General features: G+C 40.0%; 1 protein-coding gene across 2 annotated transcripts in view; it reads left to right on the forward strand.

The window, feature by feature from the left end:
• LOC125294508 (synaptic vesicle 2-related protein-like) overlaps positions 1-24,081 on the forward strand; it is a 104,283-nt gene that overhangs the window by 63,185 nt on the left and 17,017 nt on the right. For both annotated transcript variants that reach the window (XM_048243332.1, XM_048243330.1), the window contains 5 exons: positions 3,652-3,777; positions 15,290-15,418; positions 22,274-22,347; positions 23,755-23,831; positions 23,928-24,029. In XM_048243332.1, coding sequence (XP_048099289.1) covers positions 3,652-3,777; positions 15,290-15,418; positions 22,274-22,347; positions 23,755-23,831; positions 23,928-24,029 — 508 coding nt within the window. The remainder of the gene's footprint in view (positions 1-3,651; positions 3,778-15,289; positions 15,419-22,273; positions 22,348-23,754; positions 23,832-23,927; positions 24,030-24,081) is intronic.

The raw sequence follows: 24,081 nt of genomic DNA on the forward strand, positions 1-24,081 counted from the left end.
AAACATAAAATACTATATTCATTATCTTTGAATTCAGTTGAAATTAAGGAACTTTTCGACATGAGTGCACTGCCATTTTATAGGCTTACAGTCTATGGTGCACTGTCACTTGCCACACACATCAGCGCCGAAGTTTTTAACACGCAAACACTAGATGAACAATGGATTTTATGGAGCGGCATCGACCAAATATAACTGAATCGTGATTTACACGGCGGCAAAGTGCGATGCTGGTGTGCAGAGTTGTATTGAAAAGAATGGAATCTAATGTACAGTAAATTAATGTCGAAAGCAGAGTGCATCGCACTCATGTCGGCATCGGTGTCCACAGCAATTTAAAACACCATTCAGCTGACCGGGAGTTCAGAACTCCGTTGGTGTTCTTTTACACGAATCTACTCTTTGGCCGGCTCGTAAGCCCAAACAAGTGTGTGCAGCATGCCTTGATGTAGCCTACTAAAGGCGCATCATAAAGATAGGCTACATTTAATCTGCATCACGCCCCATTTTAGCGGAAAACAAACAAATGGGAAAGACAGCTAGCCTAATCACACCTTGATGTTACATCTAGTTATTAATTTACAGGCCATTCAATCATATTACTAACAGGGCAGTTATGAAGAATTATGTGTATGTAACTTACTCATGTCGAAACTATGTAGCCATACAACCTATTCAGCACGTAGCTACACTTACCATATCCCATGTAAAACGGTTAGCTTGCTAGCTAGCTAACTGTGGAACTTCAGTATAACAGACATAGCCAATTATCTCACCTAGTTGTAGGAAAAAGGCTACGTTCATATTACAAGTGATAGAATGATGTGACTTATGTTTAGTTGATGACATGTAAAGTTAAGAACTTATAGTCAGCCACGGGCAGTTTGACTGTGCCTACATTCGTGACACTCCTGTTAGTAGCTATAAACTGGAAAGAGCAAAAAATAGAAACATAATGGTCACATTAATCCCATAAACACACAGATAACTCTTACACCAACCTTATTTTGTGCCTTTTATTCACGTTTGTTTCAAGATTTAGTAAGTATAAGCCCTTTTCTCTCCCCACGTTGATGCAGCATAGGTTTCCATTATCCAAACAGCTCCCTTTCCCCTAAAAGGGGGCGTGTACATGCAGCAGGTCTAGCTAGATCCAGTGTGGTGTTGTAGTTGTTCTAACGTTACTAGTTGTTGCAACAGCATGTGAAAAAACTACAAAGTTTGTTACACCAAAAAGAACGTTAATCACGCGATAAAAAAATTGACGACATTAAAATAGGTTTATGTTAACGCCGTTAATAACGCGTTTAACTGACAGCACTAATAAAAGCCAATAGTAAGCTATCTCCAGCACCAACATTAGCACTCTCCAGCACCAACAGGAAAGGGGCAAAGCAGGCTACAGTTGAAGTCTAAATGTTTTTTTTTTTTTTTTTTTTCATATTTTGTTTCTTAGAAAATATTAGTCGGCTATTTCACGTGACAGAACTCTATGGCCTCTATCATGACGGCCTAAAACATATGGTCACTGGCAAAAAGTTGAAACAAATTTTGTGGGTTGTCCAGTCCACATTGGGTGTGGTGTAGTTATGAAACGTTATCAAATGTCCACCGCTTGACGCAAGAAGGTGGGCCTTATGTTTATTAATCGGTCATAGGCGTGTTTTGTGCGTAACATCCTTTAAACCAATGAGAGTGATCTGTCATTCCCTTTAACACCCTTCAAACAGTGCATCGGTATTTTGATGGTCACCGGCGCATTTGAAGGAATCTGCTTGAACACGAGACCGTATGGACCAGTTATTCCACTAAATCATGCTTTACTAAAACCTAGCAGAGTATAGCCTAGACACATTTGCACTCGTCTATTATTTGAACTCATTGACAAAGTGAAACTAACTTCACTGTGGTGTCAGTCCAAAAAAATCATCTTTTGGAAATGGATCTTCATGCCTTAATTAAAAAGCATACCTAACCCAACCCTGTATTTTAATGAAGAACATTTATTTATTTACGATACATTTTTCATTCACAAAGAAAATTGGTGTCGTTAAAGGTTGGATTTTTTCCTCATTTTTTGATTAAGGCATTAAGATCCATTTCCAAAAGATGATTTTTTTTATTCCTCTTTTTAGTCAACTTAGCATGGGGCTGAAGACTTTTTATAGGCACTGTAACTACTCATTGTGAGATGTATTTCATAATATCTTTATTCTAATTATGTTTCCCATTGCAATCGTGTTCGTGGATGAGAGAAGCAGGGTGCATTCTGCACCTGCCCATATCACTGTAGATAATGCGCTTTTAAAATAACATATAAACAACTCGCCATGGATTTCTGACCATTTCTGTTGGTCAGTGGCGTAATGCGTTTTAGGTAGTGTACGATAGCTATTTTTAGACAATGCATCAAACCCTTCCTTAGGTCGTTAATTGCCACACCCCTTGGCGCGTTGCTCAAAAAAAGAGATGGGCATGGCGCAAAAACTCGAGTCTACGATAGGAATAAGCTTTGTGTCGCGATGATTATAGACTTTTCTCCAGGTTTTGCTTTACGAAAACAGGGCCCTATATCAGTTAGGGATGTCACACAAGAAACAATGCTGCAGATAACACAAAATATGACTTTGATGTGTAGGCTATCATTTGAGTTCATGTTAATATCTAGTGCACAATGGGAAATAATTTAAAGGAATCTAGTTGCAAATAGTGTTATAAATAGTGTAAGAAAAACTGAGGATGGTTTCCAAAAATGTTGCAAAATAAGTCCTTTAATCCAATAATAGGCAGTAGCAAAGTTTGCAACGATACAGTAATAGTATTCAAAAATACAGCAATGTCACGCAACGATAACGTCGAAACACCACAGTCAGAATGCATGTTTAAACCATGAAAACCACAACATATATCTCGTAACGTAACTCCCTTTGTGTAAATTAGCTAGCCAACTTTTGTGGTTACGAAAGTATTTGAATTAAGCCAACTGGCTTTTTGAAGTTACGAAATAAATCATTCTTAATGTAAATTGTTCATTAGTGGATCTCTGTCAGTGACAGTTTCACGCTGATTTTTCTCTGTGGCCCATTCTATAATTGAATTAGTTGCCATTTGGCTTCTCTCCAGGGGAGAGCCTGGCATCAATGGAAGAACCTTCTTTATCTTTGAACACCATTTGGCAAACTTACATACCTTTGCCTGAGACATGAGAGCTTGGTGCTGATGTAAATTCAACTTCAGAACGCCAGTTAATCATTTGAGTCACTCGGACATATTTTGTAGGAGAAAATCAGTAATCTTACAATAGTGACCCTGCAAGATCTTTACTCGTTGCAAAATCATAGTCTGTGACTAGTCTGTGACTTAAAAACTCTGTGACTTGTCTTTAGATGTGAGAGGGTCTGAGACTGTAGTCTTTCAAAATTCTTTTCCAAATCTTTTCAAAAATTCTGGTGTAAGGATGCCATTAGATGCCTTAAAATAAGCAGGTCTTATTAAAGTCAAAATGATCTTACGAGAAAGTGGTAGGTAAATTTCTTTATACTAAAAACAATACCAACTAGATTTTTGTTTATATAAGATTAACACATTTGGGTAGATATGAGTTTTTGCAGTGGATCATCTTGTAACTCACTGGCATACTCTGATTTATAGATATTCTGGGCACTTGGCACTGTGTTTGAGGTACTGCTAGCCATCTTGGTTATGCCAACCCTGGGCTGGCGCTGGTTGCTTGCACTCTCCACGCTTCCTCTCTTGATCTTCGCTGTCCTCTGCTTTGTAAGTATATACACATTTGAAAGATGTAAATATATATAAACATATATAAACATGTTATATTTCAAACACAGACATTATACATTTTGTATCAGAACAAATATTTATTGGGATGGTGATTAAAATGCATGATCAATATGGTGCTAAAATACAGACTCTGAGTTTGGAATTGAAACTAAACTGAAATTTGAGAGACTTTGAGAGAAAAATGTTGAGAGACTTTTTTCAATGTCAGTTTAATGTGTAGCTTCGAAGGAGGACCCAAATGCTCAACAGTGCTAAGTTTGAAACTAAAACAAACATGTATACAAGAACAGGAAAAGAGTGACACCACATCATTTGAACACGAACACAAGAACACAGAATAAAGCCTGAGGTACATGAGGGTTTAAACACAGGTTTAATTACAAAACACGGCACGGGTGAAATCAATGAACCAATACCAATGAACAAAACCAGTAAGTGAAATAAAGACCAGAGGGATATCTCTGCAAGAGGGATATCTCTTGCTCTCCATCAAGCAAGCTAAATACTGGCTTATTTCAAGTCCTGGCTTATTTCAATAAGTCTCACTAATTTAAGTGGGAAATCCAGCGACTTGTCACATAGATCTCCGTTTTTCGAGGTCACTGAGTACTGTCAGTACGGGAAAAAAAACAAAATAATCGGTTTTACCTAGATCGAGTTGCAACAGCCATCAGTTAAAGGCAGCTACAGTACTACACTCTAGGGACATGTTCATGAGGCCCCATGTTCATGCCCCCAGAGTGTAGCGCTGTAGCTGCCTGGCTGCTTTAGCTGTTGGGTGCAGCAACTCGAGGTAGGTAAAACCGTTTTTTTGTTTTCGGGTTCTTTTTTCGTACAGGCAGTACTCCGTGACCTCGAGAAATGGAGATCTATGGGAAAAATTGGCAGATGTCTCCTTTAAGAGGCCGTTTACACGACACCGCCGGGTGGATTTTCTCTTACCGCTTTCACACCTTTAACGACTCCGGCAAGAAAAAACCTTGCGTGTACACACAGAGGTGTAACCGGCTAAATGTGCTGTAGTGCATATGCCAGACCAGTCGATGGCGCCGCTGTGCAGAAGCTTCACGATAAATTCGCGTGAATCGCGTAGAAGAAAATATTGTTGAAACAGTTTGTTAAGCCAGAGAATGTCCAATAAGTGCTCTGGTTAAGCAGTCGCATGAAATAAAGGAGACTACAGACAATTCGGTTTTTCAATTCAACTGTTAAACTAATAAAGTTCATTTTCAAGGTATGTGACTGCTATGTGAAATTTCAAATGCTTAGCCTCGCGCATTGCATTAGGTCTGAGCACCACTGGAGAAAACACTAACATGCAGTAAGCTAATGTTTAACTAAGTTAAGCTAACGTGTGCTTCTAACTTAGCCACTAAAGGCTGATAGGCTACATTGTGCACATAAATCATGACAGGGGAAAGAAAAACATTTTAATATGATAAATAAATGGTTTGGTTTGTTTTGACAAGCAACATGTCAGGTCGAGTGCCGTGGCTGAGTTGAGAGGTGGGGCTATGTCGTCATGAAGTTGCGGCTTAGCACCTACGAAGCGTTTACACAGCGAAAGTTAGCCGGCCGGTTTCAAAAGTTCCGCCGGAAGCCGGTTTCAAAAGCTATCGGTTTCAGTCTCCTAAACTGCCGGCGTCGTGTACATGCAAGGCGTAACCGTTAACAAAACCTCACCGGTTTCACAAAAACCGGCGTCGTGTGCACGGCCCCTAAGTGAGAGTTCTGTTGCATTACTGTGGTTACAGGAATCCCAGCTTATCTACATACTGCCACATGTCCACATGATGCCTCTCACCACAGGGTTTTCTGGTCAAAAACTTACATACAGAAAATCCTTGAATTTGTGACACAAGGGGGACTGCATCTCCAACTTGGCTATTGCCCACTCTCAAGCCCTGCCAGTGAGTAAAGAACACAAGTGCATTTATCAGAATTAACAGAGAACAACAAAGCACCAGGAAAGAAGGACAAGTGGACAAAGTACTTCTGGATTTGAAGCCCTCGGATTCAGGCAAGGAGTAGGCAAAAGGCAAAAAAACACATAATTCACAAGATACCAACAACTAGAAACAAGAAATGAGAGCCTGACTCTGGAGAGTACAAGGCAATCCTGCAACTGGGAGATGAAAAGACTAAATGCTAAAACTTAGGGCTCTGATTACTTATGAAGAATCACAGAATTATTTGTTTATTTTATTTTCCAATCTGTCAAAATGATATATCAATGAAAGATGTTAAGCGTATCAAGGTTATTTTACCCAGCAGCAAGCCTCTACAGCACTGCAAAACAGCGTAAGTACTTCTACAAACTTAACATTTTGGGGGATTAACACAAAGTTATAATAAGCTAAAATTGTGCTGAAAATGTTTGCTTTTTGCCAGGCAGGGGCTCAGACTCAGAGAGGAGTGGCACATAAGCAATACACTACATTAAAGCCGTAAATTCGATGTCAAATTATGGATTATTAATAACCAAACTGTTTTCTGTAAAGAATAATTGAAAATTCACAATTTGACATATGAAGTAATAAATAACTTAGAAATATACGTAATATAAATAACGCAGAACATCTGAAGCACATATCATATCTTGTGGCGCAATGCAACAAGAAAGAGTATTTTCAAGTAAAGCAGTAGCAAACTAGAATTAGGTTTTCCACCTTATACAGTAGCCTATTGGGCAGCCGTGGCCCACTGGTTAGCACTCTGGACTTGTAACCGGAGGGTTGCCGGTTCGAGCCCCGACCAGTGGGCCGCGGCCTGAAGATTGCTGAGCAAGGCACCTAACCCCTCACTGCTCCCGGCGCCGCCATTGTAGCAGGCAGCTCACTGCGCCGGAATTAGTGTGTGCTTCACCTCACTGTGTGTTCACTGTGTGCTGTTTGTGTTTCACTAATTCACGATTGGGTTAAATGCAGAGACTAAATTTCCCTCACGGGATCAAAAAAGTATATATACTATACTATATACTATACTATACTATAAGCAGGGGCGGAGCTTGAGGGGGTTTGGGGGGTGCGGCGCGCCAGGGACCCGCAGGTGCGAGGGTGCCCCTCCCCCACCTCCGGGTAAGGTGGGACGGGCCTCTCCCACAGCACAAGGCCGGAGGAGCTAAAATCATGCAAACGGTTTCTTTTCAATCATTTTCATCAGAGTGGGACGTATTAGGCTTATAGGTCGCCCCAGTCAGGACAAGTTATGACTCACAGTTGCTGAAAAGTTTTGAAATTTACTTTGATGATTTAGTAGGTGTAAAATATTGAATAAAATGTTCTGCTGTATGACTGGCTTTATTTTAACTCTCATATTGAACTTTACGACGTGCAAATTTATATTATTATGATATTGTCTCCTACAGGCGTCAATGATGAACTTTTTTTTGATGATGATTTTGGTTTCGATTTTCTAATTGGAGTAAGTCTTTGTGACAACACGTCATGATACATTTGATAGAAGAAAGTGAAAGTAGCCTAACCAGGCCTATATGGCCTGTGTCTGAGCTGTCTGTGCCGCGTCCATAATCGTTCCTCAAATGGAGAACACATCAATCACATGGTATTTTTTACCCTAAAATGCATGAAACATGCAAGTTCAAAATCCCGCAGGTAGCCACGTTACATCTCCGTTTCATATTTGCCTAGGCTACTAGCCTACAATTAATTGAACGAACTCTACTGACAACAGGTATATCTACTGATTCGGTCATTGAGACTACAGAATACAGACTAAAGAATACAGTACAACAAACTTTATGTCTTTCTGAAGTTTATTTTTGTATTCCGGGGTACAGTAGCCTAATTGCCTATAATGTTTTGACAATAGTTTTCCTTACCGGCTTGCTGTTTAAACTGACTGCGCCGCTCTGAACTTTCCTGCCAGGTTTATGACGTAAACCGCTCTCGGCTCTGGCATTGCCTAAACTCATCGTGTGGGAAATCAGATTATCTGTCAATATTGGGCTTTGAAAGTAATTGATATTTGCTCAGTAATAGTAGGCTACATTTTGTAACATTTATAGAGAAACCGAGGGGAAGTTAAATTAGAAATTAGAATCGTTGGGAATTGAAAACACATACAAAAAAAGATTCGGGGCTTGAGCACCCGAAACCACCCCCTCGCTCCGTCAATGCAACCACCCAGCAGTAACTTCTGCATTCAGTGAGATTTGCACCGTCCTAATTTTATTTTTGACTCTTCCCGTCACCGTTGCAACCTCTGAGCGCTCATTCTCCAAGTTAAAGACCATTAAAAACCACTTGAGGAGCACAGTGGGACAGGAGAGACTGAGTGGATTTGCCATGTTGTCCATAGAGAATGAGAGAGCAAAGAAAATGGACATACACAGAACATCGTGGACGAGTTCGCGGAGCGCAAGGCTCGTCGTATGCCCTTCAAATAGTGCTGCATATTATTGTTGTTTTATTATTAGGGGTCATGTAGCCTAATGTTTTTTGTTGTTGTTCTCTTGGTTTACACTTCATATGCGTTCGATGGACTTCAAAAAATTACATAGTTGCTCTCGGTGGCGCTGACGGTTGTAAGACCCGCTGTTGCGGGCATGTGTAGCCTATGTTGTAAAATTATGTTATGATGAGTTTAATAAAGGGCCCGGTCATGTGCCCCGCCACCGGCCCGGCTCTGACTTGTTCCGCCACTGCTGCGTATTATTGTTGTTTTATTATTAGGGGTCATGTAGCCTAATGTTTTTGTTGTTGTTCTCTTGGTTACACTTCATGTAGCCTACGTTCGATGGACTTCAAAATTAAATAGTTGCTCTCCGTGGCACTGACGCTTGTAAGACCCGCTGTTGCGGGCATGTGTAGGCTATGTTGTAAAATTATGTTATGATGAGTTTATTAAAGGGCCCGGTCATGTGCCCCGCCCCCGGCCCGGCTCTGACTTGTTCTGCCACTGCCTATATTAGATATGCATGGAGAGCAACTTCATTACATTGTCTAGAAATTGGTTCTTGAGTCCAGTGACACAGGACATGCATAGCATCTCAATGCATACCCATAAATATAGCCTCAACTAGGGGTGTCACTAGGAGTGCAAAAGGAGTGTGTAACGGAGGCGAACTGAACAGTGGCGGGTTCGAGGGCCGTGAGCGGCGGACGAATTACGACGTCTGTTACAAGTGCAATTTTTTTATTTTTTTGCAGGGGTCCGGGAAATTTTGAAAATGTTAAAGATGCAATTTCAACATAGTTTGGGAAAGGAACGCCAATCGTTGGGGTCCTTATTAGCATATTTTAATAACAAATAAAGCTAATTTTCCCTCAATAGACCTAGGCCTACTGAGTATGGTGGTAGGCCTATTTATGGGGCATTAAGAGAAAAAAAAATCGTCATTTAACAGAGACCTCACACCCAAACAATTTGTTATGCCCGTTACGTGATGAATGAATGCATCGTTTTCAGGTGCCACTCTAATCACTAACTGTAAATGGATTAATCCAACACAACTCCTTGTTCAATTTTCAGTTTTCATGGAAATCATGGGTATGTTTGCCTAGGACTACCTGTGGCTAGCCTGGCTCTTCCACTCGGTTTATAGGGGAGACCGGGGACAGTTGCAATGCTTTTTGCATTTGGCTCTGTTACTCAGAGACGGTTTGGATTAGACAAACCAATTTTTTATACAATACACTTACATATGTCTGTTAATAGTTTAAACCATTTAAAGATAATTACAGAATCTACATTTTTCACAATTTGCATTTGACTGTAAGGAGTCAGATGTTGCAACTGACCCCGGCCCGGGGACAGTTGCAACATTGTTTGGGGATGGTTGCAACATGTTAAAAATACAATATATTACAATATATGTCAGTGCAGCAAAATGATTATTTTTGTATGTAAATACAAGTTATGTAAGTTATAATTATATTACAGTGTTATTTATTCACCAGCTTTGATTAGATGACAATTATAGATTTGTCTAGATGAGTAGGCCTTATGTGCAGATGTCAAATATTGAAATTGATATAAAATACAGTAGGACTTTAGTGACATAGGAAGAATGGAACAATTTGGGAGGCAATTCACTTTTATTAAGACTATTGTCATGTAAAACATGTTTTTAAAATATATATTTGATATGATCATATTTATGCATTTATGCGGGGACTATGCGGGGACAGTTGCAACAGTTGTTGCAACTGTCCCCTTTCCTGTCAGCCATGATAAAACCTCATGTGCTAGCTAAACAAGGGGACCTTGACACATGCTAACTATAGTAGCTTAAAGTTAACATATCACTCATTTAAATCATATAAGTTTGAGCTGAATCACAAAAACAGTGACAGCAGTTTAACAGAAACAAAGCTCAAGAAAATAAATACTTTCATACCTAAAAAAATTGACATGTTGCAACCATCCCCTGTTGCAACTGTCCCCGGTCTCCCCTACCCTATGGTACTGTAGCTAGCAGTGTTAAAAAGGCTGTTGACTACTGTACTAGTAGACTTAATGGAGCAAGTTCATGGAAAACGAATGCTTGTGAAGAATGTGATTCGATCCTACAGAGCCGGTAGGATACTTAAGCTTAAGGGCCAATCTCAATTCTCTGTTTTACCCCTTCCCCTTCCCCTAACCCTTCATACCCCTAGCCCTTGTCCCTTGAAACCGAGTGGCAAGACATAGGGGTGAAGAATATTCCCCTTGGAAATGAGATACCACTAGCCAACCATAAGGGAGAGCTGGATGATTGAAACACTTGAATTAACGTAATTTACAGAGATCGTACCACACTGAAAGCTAATATTTTGTCACTAGCAACCTGTCGTCTGTCAAATAGGCTATAATTGCATTTTCAGCTCGGAATAAAACCGTTCAGGAATTATTTCAACAACAGCCAGGGGTGAAAGTAGTTTTTATTTCTTGGTGGTACTATGATATAGAGTTATAATCTTGGCCCAGAGCGTGCGTGCCCTTTCAGTTAGCCTAATTATTTATTATTTATTTATTTGTTTATTTACTGTATTATAGTCTACTTATCAAGCATTCACTAGGACTTCTTATCACTCTAGTATCATTCTTTAACCCACCTGCATCTGTTTTGATTATGAATAAATCACTTAATTTCAACATTTATTTATTTATTTAACCTAGTTACTCTGCTCATCCTCCCACTTCCAATCAATTTTTTTTTTTTATATAGGCTACTGTATATCATGAAACACGTTTCTTTGAGTCATGCCTTTTTTATTTGGGCAACATACTTCTGTCCGCTAAAACACTTTCATTATTGCTGCGCCAAGATCTGGTTAAGCCGTACCGCACTGTCTGTCTCCTGTCTCTCTAGCGAAACACTGGACACATAAAACCAGAATAGGCTATTGAAACATCAACATATTTTTTTCTTTAGCCTGTATGTTTTTTTTTATTTGGGAGACTTTCCAAGAAACGTCCGTCTGCTAAAACACTTTGGATACCAGTGCACGTTAGGCAATTAATTACTGTAGGCTACTGTGCAGCTATAGCTTGCTCGTTGTCTGTCCAGCTGCAGGGGAGGTTTAGACACAATTCAGATTCAGTTCAGAACGATGTATATGAAATATATTTTGGGGAAAGCGTGTTGCTTCTGGTAATTTGGCGTTAGCAGTTGTGTTGTCATGCTGAAAGTGCTATATTTTTCAGAGACAGTATAGTTTTCTTTCGATGCGGCGAACCCTCTCAAATATTTTAGTGGTACTCCGTGCCGGCCAGTACCGGCTTACTTTCACCCCTGACAACAGCTGAACGTGCCTATGTTCATTCGCAGCCTACCTTGGTCCGGGTGAATGAAACAGCGATGGGGACAAAATAAACATGCAGTTTGCTATGTAAACATCCCACAACTCCTTTGATATTTTACAATAATATCCAAATGGTCGTTACTTGACATCAGAAGCAATCGCTACCTGCCTATCGAGTCGGCAGCAGTAGGCCTATGCAGCATTCACATCAGACGAAGCGGTAAAAAAGTTCAGCGAATTTAGCTGCTGTTGGACTTTACATTTCTGACATGGTATGCTGCCAATTCGCGGGGTAGACATGGAAATGTGTAAAAAATCACGAGACATTCGGCATAAAATAATGATGTGCTGTTAACATTCACAAAACAGCGATTTTTTGAAAACTTCCTCGTGAAGAACAGGACCTTCAATATATATCGTCACAAGATTGAATGCAACATAAAACAATTACCATTTTAATTTTATAATCCTTATTAATGCCAACACTCATGTCAATGAATCTCTCGGTGTGCTTATTTTTCCGGTGTGAGCGGTGTATGTTGGTATTTCTCTTACCCCTCGGTTTCAAGTAAGCTCCCGATCTTACTTGGTTTTAAGGGGTATCTACCCTTGCCCTTATCCCTACCCCTCGATCGAAATGAGAATTGAGATAGCCCTTAGCCTCCGCGTGCAGCGCCAAAAAACTAAGGGGGAAGGGGAAGGGGTAAAATAGAGAATTGAGATTGGCCCTAAGTTTATCTCTTCAGTTATCCAAATGAAGTGTCTTAAAGCTAGCGAGGTACAGAGGCTGGCTACTACTAGCTAGTAACACAGACCATTAATTCAAAGCCAGAGCTGGCTGCTTTTTTCACAAACCTGAGCTGATGGAAGTATTATCAGGGGTTGGGGGAGATGATGTCTCAGTCTCTTCTTGCACTGGCTGTTTTTCCCACCCAAAAAACCTTCTTGTATCCATATTGTATCCATAACTATATGCTGCAATAGTAGGCTATTAAACTGTAGACGGGCTCTGGTAATATCAGTTTGACCGAGGGGGGAAGAATAGAACACTGATGTTGAATTTGCAACAAATTATTCCGAGTCAGTAAGGAATGCCAGGTCAGCGTTAGTAACAATGTTGCAGTTGTGGCTGCTGGCCGTGGCGTCCGATTGGAACCTCATACAAATCTCTAGGACGATTTTCATTATCTTTTAAGGCATAGAGATCCGGGGCTATTCCCAAGACATCCGGGACTATAGCCTCGAATGCCCAGGTCTAACGACGACACTGGCCTCAACAAAGACCAGCATCAAATCAATGTAAAACGCTTGTTTAGGAGATACTCACTGCTCCGGGTGTGTAGGTGTACTGTATTTTCCGGACTATAAGTCGCTCCGGACTATAAGTCGCATCAGTCACAAAATTAAAAAAAATATTTTGAAATTTTCACAAAATCCAAGACCAAGAACAGACAGACTATGTAACTGGACACATAGAGGCCAAAAAGATTGAGAATTCTACCGGGAATGTTAATGAAGACGAATGAGTGAATGGCGGCAAGCTGAGGCGAGCTGGGCAATAACGAAGGCAGCCAAGGAGGGCCCGACAGTAATTATAATACAATTTGCAAAAGATTCATTGAACAAAAACGATGTGGTACATGAAAATGTAGCTAGAAATGTGGAGAATGCAATGCAGTCAAGCATTTTGAGCGATGTGGAGGCACAAGCTGGCAGCAGAGCAAATGCTCGGGAGGCTACCTCCAAGAACGAGAGAGAGAGAAAAAGATGTGCGGTTGAAACTGACTAACATTTAAAAACATGTTAAATTATATATATTTTGATATGTAAGTCGCACCTGACTATAAGTTGCAGGCCAGCCAAGCTATGAAAAAAAGTGCTCCAAGCGTGTGTGTGTGTGTGTGAATGTATGCATACTACACCAGGATAGGTAAAATGCAGAGAACAAATGTCCTCACAGGACAGCCTTTACTGAATGATGTCCTCAAGTTCACAAAACAACCGGTAGGCGCAAACAAATACTCCAATGTTTTTTTTTTTGCAACAGAAGATGCCGCCCTGGGCGATTGCCCATATAGCCCATATAAGGATGCCACTGACTGACACCAACATTCACTCACACACTACACAGCAGACACTAATGAAGAATGAAGTTTAACTTAAAAATTCACTCACCACCACATTTTGAACTGCTGTTTGTCTTGTTCAGGTGAATATTTAGCTTAAAATGTTATTTATTATGTTAGACCTTAAAAACAGTCTGATTGAATTAAGGAAAGCAAAGACTTATCATCTAAAACCAAGAAGTCCTTCTCAGAGGCAGTGTTGTAGGAGGCGATCTGATGATGCGCCCTGCTCCTCATGACAGGCTAAAGCACAACACTGCAGCAGCAGCAGCATCCCCACGGCTTGAGAAAGAAGGATTCCTATTTCCTAGTAGCTTATCTCAAATAGGAGAATCTAACTTTTGTGCGCACTGTTTGGAACTGTAGTGTTACGTGTTACACTACTAAGTTACGGACAAATGTAATGTGATTACACTCCTGTTCAATACTGATAATAAGTTAAGAATTGATTGAATTTTGAATTTAGATTGATACTTTTGTTTTTATTTGATTTGATTTGGATGCCTCCCACCACACCAGACTCTACTCAATCCCCCAACACACTCACTAAAAAGAGGGCTTCATGTTTCTATTTCATATATTTTGAAATTCATATTAAGTATATTTTGTTAATAATTAATTAATTTATAGTGTTTTACGGAAGAGTAATTAGGCGTCAGTCTCACAAGTTCATGAATGGCTATAAAAACTAGGAACATCTTGAAAACTAACATCTTGGGGTCAGCCCAAAAATCTTCAAAAGTGACCTCACTGCTAATAGATTATTTAGAGGGCATGCCAGGTAAAAGCCTATCCAGTCATTTAATTACAAATGTACTGTATACGGCAGGAGTTACCGAATGGTACAGGGACATTGTCAGTTTTATACATTTTGTGAAGATTGCCTAAAATAAGGGCCAAGGCGAAGTTACAACAAAGAAGACCGAATGGCTCAAAGAAGCAACAAAAGGCTCATTACAGAGCAGTCAGGTTTAGACATGCAAAATCGCTGTCTCAGACATCAATTTTTCACAAAGAGTGCTAAAAAGTTATATAGAGGTGATAAAAGTTTATATAGAGGTGGTTCAGGATCAGCTGACCAAGAATAATGAGCTGATAGCAGGTGCAGGCCGTGATTGACTAATGAGGTAGCAAAGCTAAATGATCAATACTTAGGTGATGCTGAGCACTGATTGGATGACGAGGGGAGAGGAGCAGATGGGGGTGTTAAGACCAACAGTCACTGGGATTGTCTAATGCGCATCAAGTGACACCAAAGTTTAGAACTCTATTATTTTTAATGGTGCAAAGCCCACTGGTGGTGTCTAAAGCGCGTCAACGTCAACATTTAGAAAATTGTCTAATTGAACATCTAATCCATAGACGCAAATGTTGACGCCAGTGGGCGTTGGCCTTTACAGTTAGATACATGTTGAAGCGAGGCCATCGTGCAAAATGCAAAATTGGAACAGAACAGACACAAAAACAGGCATCTTTAAACAGGGTCTTTTCAGGATTGAAAAGGGTGTTGTGGTGCTTCATCCTTTTGGTATATTGACGTTTTTTTAAATGTCCTCTTTAATTTTCCTAAAATCTTTTTGCTTTGTGTGTTTGTATTTCCATTTCCCATTCCAGTGGCTTCCTGAAAGTGCTCGTTATGATGTGCTAACGGGAAATCAGGAAAAAGCTCTGAACACTTTGAAACGCATCGCTATGGAGAACAAAGTACCCATGCCTTTAGGCAAGCTCATCGCTGCCAGACAGGTAGTATATCACATTTGCACTGATTTAATTCCAGCATATTTTGGTTTTATAATCCTTTATTTAATAATGAAATAATTATGAACACATTTGGATATGGTAGTAAATGATTAATAAATGCTGTATTGACATTCCTTAAGTAATTAATGCATTATTTTTAAACTATTAGTCAATGGTAGCCTCGTTGAGACCAGACCCTTCTCAGTTGAAGAAGGTTCATGGACTTACGACTTCCAGCAGGGGCATAACTAGCAGTGAAATTAAACTAAAATTGGTGCATTAAACTCTAACCATATCATTTCAGAAGTGTAGCAATCTTGTAAACAAAGATTTTAAATGCAGTTGTTTATTCAGTTTCAAAGAAATACACGTCCATGCCAGATTAGCGATTGTATTTGCATGCCCGTGTTTTAGGGACATTGGAAATGGGCTTCAATGGCCAGACGGAGCTGCAGAGCAAATCCCAAATTTGCAAAAAGTTCGTATAGGTATTCCCAGGCTAAGTCAGTGGTGTAATTACTATTAATAAATCATTAATAAACCATTTGTAAATAATTTGTTGCTGAATGATTCACTTGTAAGCCATTCAAAATAGCTGAAGAAAGATCCCTTTATAAATAATTTGTTATGTGACTAAACATTTCCTGAATATTTATATCCACTGCACCCAGCTATAGCCTGGCTAACGTCAGACCTCATCTCATTGAGATTGGGTCTGGGAACTAGACATTCATTTTCTCGTATTTGAGACGTGGTTTACGAATGCCCAGAGCCGTTTATTGGGCGCTGCGAATGTCTATCAAATGCGTCTGGACGTAGCTCATAACGGCTTCGGTGTGTCGTCATCGTCTTGCTGCCCTCCCTCCGTTCTGTGATTGGTTCCTTCGTTGAAGTGAAAACGATGTCCATAGAATCCAGGCTGCCTAGCAGTCTGAATATAGCGTGCGTAAGGCAGCATGGGAAAACCCAGGCTAGCACCCAGGGGTATTATACAAAGACTAACCAGTTTAGCTTTCCCATGGTTCCAGAAGGTGCTTTATGGATAATAAATTGGCATCACTCAATTAATTTGTAAATGTATGGAGCAGAATTTTGCATCCCCTAATCTAAAGTGTAAACAGGTTACATCATACATAAATGCTCACCACACTATGTGCAAATCAAGTTACTGGCCGTCATTCCCTGATCAGAGGTGCGTTTTTTCAAAAGTTAGCTTCGTCATTGCTAAGCCACCGTGGTACGACACAACTTTCGCTCAAACAATGACCTTGTAACACCTATGTCTAGAAAGCGCTGTTGTTTGGTGGTTGTTCCGTTGTTCAAATCACTGCAGAGTGAATGACATCAGGCTATAAGTTGATGGTAAAAAACATCATACATAGAAATTATTGAGAATTTACAACCAACTTATAATCGATGGAAGGTAATGTCCCAATATTTTCCTAATTATAGTCGCTGCTCATGCACAGGCGTGAATGTTGATGTTGTGGACGCAGCTGTGTCTGAACACCATTGCAACCTCTGTCGTTCCACCCCTGCACTCAAAGATGAATGAATATAAATTCAAAATGTTACACTGTTGGAGGGTAGGGTTGTAACCGTACACAAAAAATCAAATCCATTGTTGATGCACAACGGAAATAGTAGTTTGAATAGATGTTTTTTGATGTTTATTGACTAAACTGAGATATGGTCCACCCACTTAATATGTTTGTGTGGGAACTTAAATTTGAAACATGATCCACATGCAAAAAAGCTGTTGATTACTGATAAAGACTGCAATTTGGTACATTCATACCTAAACGGTTCGGTATGAATATGTGTACCTTTCCACCCCTATTGGAGGGTGTTCAGGTATGATATCAGGTATGAGAATGTTCTATGCACTCAAGTAGAAAATGTTTGCAGACTGGTGTACTGACAACAATTGTGACCCACTGTCGTGTCCCATTGAATCAGTGCTTACGTTCCTACAGCATTTATTAGAACTTGGCTGCTCTGCTTCCACACTAAAGGTTTGGCTGCTATTTCTGCCTGCCACTTAGGCTGAAACGGAATGATGCCAGAAGCACACCCCCTCGCGTTTTGCTTGGGACCTTAGGGTGGTGCTCAAAGCTCTCTTCAGCACTCTTCGGGCCTTGCTATGCTATCACTTCAGACTACCCTCCTCATTGCCCTGACTTCGGTCAAGCAAGTGACAGCGCTGTCTGTGAACTTTGCATGCATGCAGTTCTCAAAATGTGACTTGAAAGTGGTTCCCAACCCAAACCCATTTTATCTGCCTATAGTGCCAACCTCAGCCCCGAGGAGTAGAATAATCAAACTACCTGCTTGTCTTGCACTTTCAAAACAGAGGCTCTCCCACTGGCTAGTGGAAGTCATCCCTCTAGTGTATGAAGTGTCAGGCGTGCCAACCCCCTAATACTTGAGAGCATCTTTGGGGGCATGAAAAGGTGTATCGATAGACCAGATATGTTTCAGCGCGAGGTGGGCTTCAGGAAATACCTTCACCCATCCTTATGCAACTGTCCAACAAACAAGAGCCACATGTCACTCACTTCACCCAGCGATGAATGCTCTAGCCGTTTCCCAAAGTCAAGGAAGCATACTCAACGGCCACCTTTCAAGGATGTCAAGAATACTTCTAAATTTGCGCCGGTCACAGACTCAGGACAAAGAGTAAAATCTACAGGTGTTGTTAATGAAAGTTCTTGTCAAGTAAACAAAAGTCAAAACAGTATCAAAAACAAAGTAGAGTGTCACGGTCGGGTCTAGAAACCGGGCCGTCGGAGTGGCAAACTGACTTTTAACCCACTAGGCCACTGAGACTAATGACTCAAGTGCAGCGCAGACAAAGTAAGATTAACTGAGTTTATTTCAGGTTTTAGACACAAAAGCTCAGAAGATCCGAAAAAAGTCAAAAAGTCCAAAAAGTTAAATCCAAAAACATCAATCCAAGGCGTAATCCAGAAAATCAAAGTCCAAGAGCCAAGCCAGGGTTCGGATAACAGAGTTCAGTCCGAGGGAGGAAAGGCAAACAAATCCAATAGGAGAATCCAAAGGAGATACCTTAAACAGTCCGGCTCAACACAGAGGTAAAAGAATCCACAGGGCAAAAAATCCACAAAATTTCCACAAAGGCTTAGAGCTTGAGACACACAGGGTAATCACGAAGACTTAGCAAAGACACAGACAAAGAGCAGGGTTTAAATACACTGACACAATGAGGAAATGAGACATGTGACCAGAGACAATGAGGAACAGGTTAATTGGATAACAAGAGGATTGGGTAACAAGTGACTAGCTAGGGACAGAACAGAAGTTTTTGGCGACATCTAGTGGCCAAAATAGTTAATGCGTGACATAGAGTCCAAGAGGACAAAAACACAGGAGATCGCAAAGGAGAGTGGTAACAAAGGCAGAGTCAAAAATACCGGAAGACAAAAGACTTCTAGATAAACTGTTCAACAAACTTAGGTATACAAAAGCCCAGAAGTTAAACTTAACTTCACAGGAGAAAAACACTGGATAAATTGGAGAAGCACTGGAGTGCCAATATTGAGGGAGTGAATCTGTATGTCATATAGAGAGGAGACCAGACAACAACTGAGGACTGGAGAGGGTTTTTATAGGTGGGTAAATGAGCTGAAACGGGCAACAGGGGAGGAGTGCTAAAAGGCTGGGGATAGTGAACGATGATACTGATTGAGTAGAGATTGAGTAGTGGGCGTGGCTGAGGGAGAGCCCAGTGCCGGTGTGACAGCGCCCTTCATTCTGAGAATTTTCAAGGATGCATCTTTGGATCCTCAGGTGAACAAAATACCCATAATCCTCTGCGTTGACATGCATCTTAGCAGCGGCATTGTCAAAACAGAAGCGTGCAGTTAAAAGCGTCCACACTAGCTAGTCTCTTCCAAAGTAGAGTCCTAATCTTCGTAGAACCCAACTCACAAGGAAGCATTCTATAAAGGAAGAATGCTCCACTTTGGGAAATAACATCTATCTGCATGCTTGCCAAGTTCTGCTCGTGTCAGATAGCTCAATTATCAGTGTGCTTATGCAACTATCGAAACAACCAAAATCACCGGTCACTGACTTCACTCTATAGTATAGAGTCTATACGCAAGCATACGCACTCTTGCCAAGCTCTGCTAGCATCAGACGATTCAAATCCCTTCACTGTGCACTCGCAACACCTCTGCTTGTGTTAGCCAGTTAGATCACTCCAAGTTTCAAGTGGACGTGAGAGACCTCTCCCCACTTGGTGCATTGCTTGCCAACGCGGACGTGAGAGCTTGAGCCTGTTGACTAATACAAGTCACCACGCACCAGCTCTGCTTTTGACATATGGATGACTCACTGCCTAAGTGGACATGATAGAGAACAGTCCCTTGCCTAGCAAGTGGGGACATTTTAGTATCAACCTGCTGATATCCCATCAGGTATCTATGCATTAGCCATTTGCTTAAGGGGGGTTCACATTACACGTGCGCGCAAGAACTAGTCTGCCGCTGCGCCAAGTAAAGCGCAGCGCAAGTGGCATTTTGCTAAACTGCTCAGCGCATGCTATCAGATTTATGAAACGGCAGGAGTGAGGGGAAATACTCTGCTGTGTGTAAGACCATGAAACTTCTACATGCGTGTATTCTCACTCTGCGGTATACAGTATATCACTGATCTTCAAGCACGCTTCCTGCATCTTGTTGACTATGAGTTGGTGAACTATGTAGCCACAGTCGCACTGAGATCCCTGGTATACGTGTTCCCATTGGTTAACATTGAGTGAATTTGACTGAAAGAGAATGTATGGTTATGAACATAACCTCGGTTCTCTGAAGGAGAACACAAGACGTTAACCCTTTCTTCCTCATTGACTCCTGATTCTGGCCATTAGGTGCTTCAGAATGTCAGAATAGGAGGAATATTCTGCATGTAGGATATATAGACTTTCACATGCAAATATTCCCCCCCCCTCAGAGGCAGGTGATTGTAGACTGGTTCAGGTCGATGACATTACCGGGGGTGAACTTCCCGTGGGTTAACTTCTCGTGTTCTCCTTTAGAGAACCGAGGTTATGTTCATAACCATATGTTATCGATATTATTATTGTTATTATTACTATTTGGCTTAATGTAGGATTACCAACTTTAAAACAAACTGTCAATTCTCACTATTGTAATGTTCATATTCTGTAACTTGCTTTGGATAAAAGCATCTGCTAAATACAATAACATAACCATTTCACAGTTTTGAGTCATAATAAGCTGCATTGATATGTCTCTTAGACACCAATAGGATATTCTACCAGAAATGTAAGTGGGGGGGGGGAATTCTTATTCTTGAATCTGAAAATGTTGTCATATGGAGGGTATGTTTAACTATGAGAAATACCTATTGTGCCATCTGTAGATGTTTTGTACTTGAATAAAATACATTTTTAGACACATTTAACCCTAAAAAAGTTAGGCTTTGTTATGGACAAATCTGTATATGATAGAATGATTCCCTAACAAATTTCTGTTACACAAATAACATTGTTTTGTTGATAACATGTCCCTGATTGTATCTAACATGGTAATCCTCATAAGAAATATATTCTACAGACAATTGTAGTGGATAGTAAGCACATAAGAACCATCAGCCACTCATAATATTATAAACACATAATGGTGGATATATATACCCCACCTTCATCTACATAGTTGATTAATCAGTATTTTTTTCAAAATAGTAATGTTTTATTTCCATGTTTTATGTGACAGGACTGACCGTGGTTTGACAGAATTTACTTTATACAGTGAAACTTGTATATGGCATGCATCTTGCATATATTTGATGTCAAATTAAAAATTAAGTTATCAGGGCCTGTTAATTCTTTATCGTAGCAAAACTGAGAAACACGTATATCAAATCAGATTGGGCACAGTCCAATTTTTTTTCAAGTGATTTTCATTAAGAAAAAAAAAATATTTGATAACCTAATGAATAGCGCATTCCTTTAAAGAACAACTAACAATCATCTAGTCAGTTCAAGGCTTTTTTGGATTATATATGTTTTATTCATTACTATAATTTCAGGACAGAGAATGTACATTTCAGACAAGAAACTTACAGATGGAAAGAGAATGCATTTATTGATGTAAGTAAGTACAAGGTAGGATGCTTGCTCATGGAGGCCTAGATCTGCTCAAGATGTTGCTGCTGCAGAGCTGTATAAATGAAGCTGCATGAGCAATACAATTTCCGCTGAAGAATGCTGCTGCGTGAGAACAAATAACAAGCATAGATGAGAATCAAAAAGACCCCCCTATCCTAAGCAGATCTAGACAGGTGGAGCTAGGGAAGAGGAGTGAGCAATTTAGCGCTGTCATCTCACGAGTCATGACTGCGTGAGTCTGACATCGGACCGCGGATATCTAAAATACCCTGGCAATAGAAACGAGACTGATTGGTACACGTCACGACCAATTAGTAGCGTCACTCAGAGTTTCCCGTATGAACTAGTCATTTCTGGTAGAATGTCCCCAGGATTGCACAAAAATTGTTGGTCGTCGAGCAAAAACTGGGGGTGGAGGGTTAACATGAAGGGACATGACCCCTACATGGAAGAAAACCTTGTAATTTCATGTGTATCAGTGGTCTGGTCTGGTGTCCTGCGAATCATCAACCAAATGGGTGGGGGAAGAAAAGACATAGCATACTCTACTACTTACCATACTCATTCAAACCTATGTTTTTGTTCTTGTACTGTGTACAGTGAAACCTAGTGAACAGGTGAGTGTAAAATTGATATTCTAAGTTTTGATTGTTTTAGTTACTGTGACACCATTAATAATGTTATTGTGACTTTGTCAAAAGGAGGACAGAGGGAAAATCCAGGACCTATTTTCCCCACACTTTCGTTGGACTACCATTCTATTATGGTTTATCTGGTAAGGCATAGAGATGTTTATATAAATGCTCTAGACAATGGCAACCATATCAACTGGTATGATGGTAACAGCTGATGTGCAGTATACTGTATTATGCTTACATTACATTACTGTTGGTTTTGAAGGTAATGTTAGGTATTTAGACATTTTAGAGTTTCATTATCATAATGTTTTATAGTGTAATTTCTAAACATAAAAAACATGACAATATCGGCTTTTAAGAGAGGCCTTTTGGTTTTCCTTGTTTTTTTTAATTAATGTTTCCCATCCAAAGAGCACCTCAGACCAACTCCTTGTGAGTCCAGGAAGCACTCCAAAGTGTTGTTTTTCACTTATTTGAACATGTTTGTGTGCATAAAGAAAATTATCTAAAAGCCATTTTGTATGGTTTGTCAAGCACACTATGATGCAGCTGAACTGCAAAACCCCTATAGACAGCAAATAAGTGCATTTTGGGTCTGTTGCGATTGCCACTACCAAAAAAGTAACCCTATGTTTCCTGACCATGTACATTTTTTATATGAATGTTATATGAATGATGGCATTGTGGTTATGACACTGTCTACATTTAGACAAAATATGTTCTATATTTCTTAAACAGTTTTTTGACAGAAAGGTATCATTCTTTTTCTTTTCAGTCCCAGGCCATGTTGGCAAAGAGCAGGCAGACTATTCTGCCTAAATAGTCCTTATTGAAGAAGTGACTGTCAATCCCTCAGACTGGCCTCTTTAATATTTCAAGAAAGTGTATGAATGAATTTGATGAATGTCTTATAAACTCTGTTACCTCTGTCATAAAACTGCATAAAATATTTTTAATGCGATGCATGACGCCTGCACAGAGAGCTGTCACCTCCTCTGGTGGGATATTTCAGATAGGCAGTGAGGAATATAATGCTTCTTTTTTCATTAATTTACACAAAATGTTGAGGATACACCAACAATAGATTAATTATTCCTCAACTCTGTTATTGTGATATTGCAGTGAATCTCTCAATAAAAAATAAAAAAAAACTAGTATGATTAAAATCCATGTTAAGCCACAAAATGATGGGATATGTAAACTCTTATCGTCAAAGCTGTCATTGGATTACACAGATAAATGATACACTTGAACTTTTGCATGTCTACTGCACTAATGATACTCTTGACATTTCAATGACTACACTTGAAATGTATCCATATATATACACACACACACACACACACACACTTTTCTGCCATAAAATAGATTCTTACTTACTTTCAATGCCATTCTTCTGAGACTGAGGAGTTGTGCCAGTTAGAAACATTTAGAACATTTAGAAATTGTTTTGAGGCTTAATGCTGCTTTACCCCATAATGAATTGCGAAATGTTTCAATAATTTTACCCCATCTGTAAATGACAGTTGAAACATCTGTTCTAGGTTCTCGAATGCATTCTCTTACTATGGTCTTGTTCTGCTGACAACAGAGCTTTTCCAGGAGGGAGATACATGTGGAGGTGTGTCTTGAAGAGAGGGCTGTCTGCATTTGTGTCCCAAATTATCTATTCTGTGACAGGAATTTGAGATTAAGTTTCATTAGATGTCCTTTCCAGGTTCCAGAGCCAGTAAAGAGCCAGTCTGCAGCCTGGAGTGTAAATACCTAAACTCGGATGACTACAAAGACCTATTGTGGACTACTCTTTCTGAATTCCCAGGTAATTGCTTCAATTCAAAGCTTGTTCCATACATTGTCTTAATTCAGGGTAG

The sequence above is a fragment of the Alosa alosa genome, chromosome 5 (assembly GCF_017589495.1).
Source record: "Alosa alosa isolate M-15738 ecotype Scorff River chromosome 5, AALO_Geno_1.1, whole genome shotgun sequence".
NCBI lineage: Eukaryota > Metazoa > Chordata > Actinopteri > Clupeiformes > Clupeidae > Alosa > Alosa alosa.